The sequence below is a fragment of the Babylonia areolata genome, chromosome 11 (assembly GCF_041734735.1).
Source record: "Babylonia areolata isolate BAREFJ2019XMU chromosome 11, ASM4173473v1, whole genome shotgun sequence".
NCBI classification, from domain to species: Eukaryota; Metazoa; Mollusca; class Gastropoda; order Neogastropoda; family Buccinidae; genus Babylonia; species Babylonia areolata.
The window spans coordinates 8,725,288-8,732,787 of NC_134886.1; the positions used below are offsets into that span (position 1 = coordinate 8,725,288).

General features: G+C 42.7%; 1 protein-coding gene across 1 annotated transcript in view; it reads right to left on the reverse strand.

The window, feature by feature from the left end:
• Window positions 1-4,829, reverse strand: part of LOC143287491 (membrane metallo-endopeptidase-like 1) — a 43,858-nt gene extending 39,029 nt beyond the window's left edge. The window contains exons 1-2 of the mRNA XM_076595510.1: window positions 4,670-4,829; window positions 2,834-2,958 (exon numbers count right to left, since the gene is read on the reverse strand). Of these exons, the coding sequence (XP_076451625.1) occupies window positions 2,834-2,958; window positions 4,670-4,713 (169 nt within the window). The 5' untranslated portion in view covers window positions 4,714-4,829. The remainder of the gene's footprint in view (window positions 1-2,833; window positions 2,959-4,669) is intronic.
• Window positions 4,830-7,500: the final 2,671 nt, after the last annotated feature.

Here is a 7,500-nt window from a genome sequence, read left to right on the forward strand (position 1 = left end):
CAACCAGTGGCGAATACCCACAGGAGGCGGTGAAGACTGTAAGTGGGAACTTAAACCGTTTTTGTGTATGTCTAGACTCTGGAATAAGCTCTTCATCTTCATCCTCTTCATTTTCTTCATCATCATCATCATCATCATCTTATTATTATTATTATTATTCCTCCTCCCCCTCCTCCTCCTTCTTCTTCTTCTTCGTCCTCCTCCTCCTCCCCCTTCTTCTTCTTCTTATTCCTCCTCCTCCTCCTCCTTCTTCTTCTTCGTCCTCCTCCTCCTCCCCCTTCTTCTTCTTCTTATTCCTCCTCCTCCTCCTCCTTCTTCTTCTTCTTCGTCCTCCTCCTCCTCCCCCTTCTTCTTCTTCTTCTTCTTCTTCTTCTTCAAGATCAGTAGCAACGATCAACACGCTGAATTTTATTTTTCGCTACCTTACCTACCTGGTGATGGTAAAACCTACCTGGTGATGGTAAAACCTACCTGGTGATGGAAAAAAAAGCTAGCCTAACCTAATACATTTCCCCTAAGCTGTTATGGAAGTGTCTGCAGTTGTCTGTGGGGTCCAGACATCTCCTGCCGCTGAAACCTTCCGCAGCTGAAATTAAATACCCGTTCGCAACTGGGTGGATTGAGAAAATTCGGAGTCAAGTGCCTTTGCACAGGACACATCACCATGCCGAAACGGGGCCTCTGACCCTGATTAGTATGCAGTTCATAACAAACATGTATGTCCCACTAATAACGTCACTTACCCTTATCATCACTGTGTAGGAAGTAGCAAACAAACATGTATGTCCCACTAATAACGTCACTTACCCTTGTCATCACTGTGTAGGAAGTAGCAAACAAACATGTATGTCCCACTAATAACGTCACTTACCCTTGTCATCACTGTGTAGGAAGTAACAAACATGTATGTCCCACTAATAACGTCACTTACCCTTGTCATCACTGTAGGAAGTAACAAACAAACATGTCTGTCCCACTAATAACGTCACTTACCTTGTCATCACTGTGTAGGAAGTAGCAAACAAACATGTATGTCCCACTAATAACGTCACTTACCCTTGTCATCACTCTAGGAAGTAGTAAACAAACATGTCTGTCCCACTAATAACGTCACTCACCCTTCTCATCACTGTGTAGGAAGTAACAAACAAACATGTATGTCCCACTAATAACGTCACTTACCCTTGTCATCACTGTAGGAAGTAGCAAACAAACATGTATGTCCCACTAATTACGTCACTTACCCTTGTCATCACTCTAGGAAGTAGTAAACAAACATGTCTGTCCCACTAATAACGTCACTTACCCTTGTCATCACTGCGTAGGAAGTAGCAAACAAACATGTATGTCCCACTAATAACGTCACTTACCCTTGTCATCACTGTGTAGGAAGCAGCAAACAAACATGTATGTCCCACTAATAACGTCACTCACCCTTGTCATCACTGTAGGAAGTAGCAAACAAACATGTATGTCCCACTAATAACGTCACTCACCCTTGTCATCACTGTGTAGGAAGTAGCAAACAAACATGTATGTCCCACTAATAACGTCACTTACCCTTGTCATCACTGTGTAGGAAGTAGTAAAACAAACATGTATGTCCCACTAATAACGTCACTCACCCTTGTCATCACTGTGTAGGAAGTAGCAAACAAACATGTATGTCCCACTAATAACGTCACTTACCCTTATCATCACTGTGTAGGAAGTAGTAAACAAGCATGTCTGTCCCACTAATAACGTCACTCACCCTTGTCATCACTGTGTAGGAAGTAGCAAACAAACATGTATGTCCCACTAATAACGTCACTTACCCTTGTCATCACTGTGTAGGAAGCAGCAAACAAACATGTATGTCCCACTAATAACGTCACTCACCCTTGTCATCACTGTAGGAAGTAGCAAACAAACATGTATGTCCCACTAATAACGTCACTTACCCTTATCATCACTGTGTAGGAAGTAGTAAACAAGCATGTCTGTCCCACTAATAACGTCACTCACCCTTGTCATCACTGTGTAGGAAGTAGCAAACAAACATGTATGTCCCACTAATAACGTCACTTACCCTTGTCATCACTGTGTAGGAAGTAGCAAACAAACATGTATGTCCCACTAATAACGTCACTTACCGTTATCATCACTGTGTAGGAAGTAGCAAACAAACATGTATGTCCCACTAATAACGTCACTTACCGTTATCATCACTGTGTAGGAAGTAGTAAACAAACATGTATGTCCCACTAATAACGTCACTCACCCTTATCATCACTGTGTAGGAAGTAGCAAAAAGACATGTCTGTCCCACTAATAACGTCACTTACCCTTATCATCACTGTGTAGGAAGTAGCAAAAAGACATGTATGTCCCACTAATAACGTCACTTACCCTTGTCATCACTGTGTAGGAAGTAGCAAACAAACATGTATGTCCCACTAATAACGTCACTCACCCTTGTCATCACTGTAGGAAGCAGCAAACATGTATGTCCCACTAATAACGTCACTTACCCTTATCATCACTGTGTAGGAAGTAGCAAACAAACATGTATGTCCCACTAATAACGTCACTCACCCTTGTCATCACTGTGTAGGAAGTAGTAAACAAACATGTATGTCCCACTAATAACGTCACTTACCCTTGTCATCACTGTGTAGGAAGTAGCAAACAAACATGTATGTCCCACTAATAACGTCACTTACCCTTATCATCACTGTGTAGGAAGTAGCAAACAAACATGTATGTCCCACTAATAACGTCACTTACCCTTGTCATCACTGTGTAGGAAGTAGCAAACAAACATGTATGTCCCACTAATAACGTCACTTACCCTTGGCATCATCATACAGGAAGTAGTAGTGCAGAAAGAGGACGAGGAAAACGATGGTGGCGATGACGAAGATGGCGAGGAAGATGGCGAGGATTTTCTCCCGCTTCGATTTCCCCTCTGAGAATCTGGAACATACAGGCAATCTGACAATCTTCCCCCTCCATCACTACCTCTTGAAGACCCTGCAGCCCCCTGCCGTACACCAATCCATACCAAGGTTACCACCTTCATCCCTTCCCCCTCTTTAACACACCATGCCACCACCACCCCTCCCCCCGCCCCCTCAATCCCCACCCTCACTCCCATACACATCAAATTAATAAATATACACACATGGTGTGCTGGCCTAGTAGCAACGTGTCCGCCCAGGGGATCGAATTCAATTTTCAGCAATATTTTCTCCCGTTGCACCAGAGCTTGAGTGTTGATCTGGACGCTGGTCGACTATTCGGATGAGAGGATAAAGCGAGTTTCCTGTGTGCAGCGTACACTCAGCACAAGTAAAAGACCCCTCGTGAGCAGAATGATTGTCCCTGACTGAATTTTGTAGTTATTTCATTTGGGACAGGAAACCAAAGACACTCGCAGACAGAAAAATATATATAAAAAAGGGGGCGGGGGGGGGGGGGGGGGTGAGGGGGGGAGGGATAGCATTAAAATGTAGCGACGCTCTCTCCCTGGGGAGAGCGGCCCGAATTTCACACAGATAAATCTGATGCGACGAAAGAGGAATACAATGCAATGCAATGCCATGCATAACAATACAATACAATACAATACAATACAATACAGCGTTATTTACGAACAGCCACACCACACCTATCTCACAGTCATTATTAGTCATGTCAGTCAAAACAGCATGCAACTCTAGTCTGTTTAGAACGGAAGTTACATTAACTCACTCAGTACGGCCAGTCCTCTCTTCTCCTCTACACAGACCACTCAGATGTCCAGTGGGTGTCTGAATGACCCAACCTTTAGCTTCCGTCGTCAGAATTGTGGTATTCTTTGTCAACATTCACCTCTTCAGTATAAGAGCCTTCCGCTTGCAATATTTTGATGGTGGTAATTGGGGTGAAACGCTGTTAACGTCGTCTCTTTCGCCGTTCTTATGGAGAGAGTTAATGCACACATCTACCTGGGGCTGCAACGCTGACATGTGATGGGGTATCAGGTTTGGTGTGTGAATGGGATTATGTTTGGATTTACATGGACAAGGCTGAAAATGATTAAAACTGATATACATCTTTTGCGTCTTTCTGACAAATTGTTTATCTGTCTGTCTGTCTGTGTCTGTCTCATGGATAAATGAAAACATGTTTAAGGCAAAGAACAAATCGCTAGTGTCGCTGAACTGATACAATACGCCATGACTGTGTTTGATAAAATGATAAACCGTGCCATGATATTATGTCGGCGGTGATAAAGTATGCCACGACTGTGTTGCCTGTGTTGATAAAGCATGCCATGAGATTATATCGGCGGTGACAAAGTATGCCATGACTGTTTTGGGTAAACTGATGAACTGTGACATGAGATTATGTCAGCGGTGATAATGTATGCCATGACTGTGTTGGATAAACTGATAAAGTATGCCATGAGATTAAGTCGGCAGTGATAAGTATGCCATGACTGTTGGCTGTGTTGATAAAACGTGCCATGAGATTATGTCAGCGGTGATAATGTATGCCATGACTGTGTTGTATATCCTGACAAAGCATGACAAGAGATTATGTCGGCGGTGACAAAGTATGCCATGACTGTGTTGATAATGTTTACCGTGATCATGCTGGCTTGCCGATGATAGTTTATGCCAAGACTGTGTTCAAAACTCACTCGATTTCTTCCACAGAACGAGCTTCACCCCTGTCGCTGCCCATTGTGTTGACAGAGGAGGTGACAGAGGTGTTGACAGAGGAGGTGACAGAGGTGTTGACAGAGGTGTTGACAGAGGAGGTGTTGACAGAGGTGTTGACAGAGGTGCTGACAGAGGTGTTGACAGAGGTGTTGACAGAGGTGCTGACGGGACCACGACAGTTGCTGTTCTTTCCCACGGTGATGGGGGATGTCCGTCCTTCTTACTGACTCTTTGGGTTTGATAACCGTCTGACGTGTTCGAGTCCCAAGTCTGCAAAAGCAATTGTATTTGTATTTGTATTTCTTTTTATCACAACAGATTTCTCTGTGTGAAATTCGGGCTGCTCTCCCCAGGGACAGCGCGTCGCTACACTACAGCGCCACCCATTTCTAAAAAAAATTTTCCTGCTTGCAGTTTTATCTGTTTTTCCTATCCAAATGGATTTTTTCTACAGAATTTTGTCAGGAACAACCCCTTTGTTGCCGTGGGTTCTTTTACGTGCGCTAAGTGCATGCTGCACACGGAACCTCGGTTTATCGTCTCATCCGAATGACTAGCGTCCAGACCACCACTCAAAGTCTAGTGGAGGGGGAGAAAATATCGGCGGCTGAGCCGTGATTCTAACCAGCGCGCTCAGATTCTCTCGCTTCCTAGGCGGATGCGTTACCTCCAGGCTATCACTCCACTATTGAAAGGTAATAACAATGTTATCTACCTGGCAACAGTCTGAATGGTCAAACAGTATCAGCTACTTGTTAACATTCGAATGGCTATGATAACATTACCGATTTGTAAACATTTTAAAGAAAATGTCAGTCTTACCTACCTGTTGAAATGTATTAATGATAATTATCACCTACCTTTTAACGGTTTAAAGGTAATGTCCATATCACATACCTGCTTTCTGTTGAATGGTATTAACAAACTTACCTATCTGTTAACAGTTGAAAGGAAATGTCAGTTTTACCTACCTGTTGAAATGTAATGATAATAATCATTACCCACCTTTTAATAGTTTAAAGGTAATGTCCATATTACCTGCCTGTTCACAGTTGAATGATATTAACAAACTTACCAATCTGTTTGTGGTTGAAAGGTAATGGTAACATAATCTACCTATTAACAGTTGACATGAATTGGCAGATCTTGCTTACCTCTTAACATTTGAAAGGCAGTTACACTCTCGCCTACCTGCGAACAGTTGAAAGGTAATCATAACTAACTTACGTGCAAACAGCCAAAAGGTAATCATAACCATATTTACCTGTTAACAGCTAAAAGGCAATGACAATCTCACCCACCTGCTAACGGTTGAAAAGTTATGACAGTCTTATCTACCTGTCGACTGTGGAAAGTAATGATAATCTTGATCTACTATCAGCATGGCTTGAAATATTTAGGACAGCACTTTACGTGGAAAAAGAAATTCAACAAACAACCGGCACAATCCAATGCATTCTGAACGCTGCTCATTTCTCAACACAAAATCGAAAATATATGCATCTTGCATTTTTACTAACCATTCCACGTTTCGTATTAAATGAAAGATCTATGTGCCATCGATGTACCCTGTTTCCTAATCAAAATCTCGCTGGCTTCCTTACAGCCGTGTATTAGACCTTCTGGAATATATACCGCACCCACAGCAATGCTTTTGTCTTAACATTTCAATTTGCAGACTGTTCTTTGTCCATACTGAACTGATCACATTCCCATTATTCCGTGCTGAGTGATTACAGAAGCAATGATTAGCCTGCCTTATTCGTTTACTTATCTTACTATGTAGGAACATATGTTCGTAGCCCTTTCTTCTTTTTTCGTGATACACAAAACTAGTTTTTGCAATGTGTATTCTTTTGTCTTCTTTTTTTTGTTGTGAACTTTTAATACCGAAATGACATTCTGGTTTTTTTTTCACAAATATTGCTTTGTCGTATATACATGTCAACTTTGCACACACACACACACACACACACACACACACACACACACACACACACACACACACTCACACACACTCACACACACACAAATTAAACGGTATAGACGTTAAACAGGAAAACGAACACACGCACACGCACACACACACACACACACACACACACACACACACACACATACACACACACACACCTGTGTACTAACTTTCTGCAGGCAAAGAATGCTATCTCAGTCGTTTCTGACAGAGGAAAAAAACCCAACAAACACAACAAAACGAAAATCTCTCCAAAATCTGGAGCACCTTTCCTTACCTCAGTGAGACGATGTGCCTACAGGAACGGGTGTGCACACACTGCAGGAGTTACGACACTGCCACCCCGTTTAGTGGGCCACAAATGTTTATTCAATGGGTGAGTCGCCCCTTTCCCCTTCCCACCCCCCCCCCACCCCCACCCCCCGACCAGATGACCCAGCAACACATTTTCCTCTCCTCTCTACCTTGCAGAACCGGTTTCTAACCAAATGGTGTGTACCGGGATAAAAAAAACAAAATATGAAATAGAACAGAATAAGATAGAATAAAAATAGAATCAAATCAAATCGAGTCGAATCAAACCAAATAAGACAAAATAAAGCATGATACAATACAAACATAATGCAATAAGACAGAGGGGGAAAAAAACCATGGGACTGACAGCATTGCAGACTGGACAGGAAAACCATTAGCACAGACCCTGACTTTGACACAGAATCATCAGCCGTGAAGGAATCTGGTGAAAAGTTATGTGCGGCGTCCCCAAAAACCCTTCACACAGATAAGGGAGAAGAAGAAGAAGCAGAAGGTGAATTGACGGTGAGGAGGAGGAGG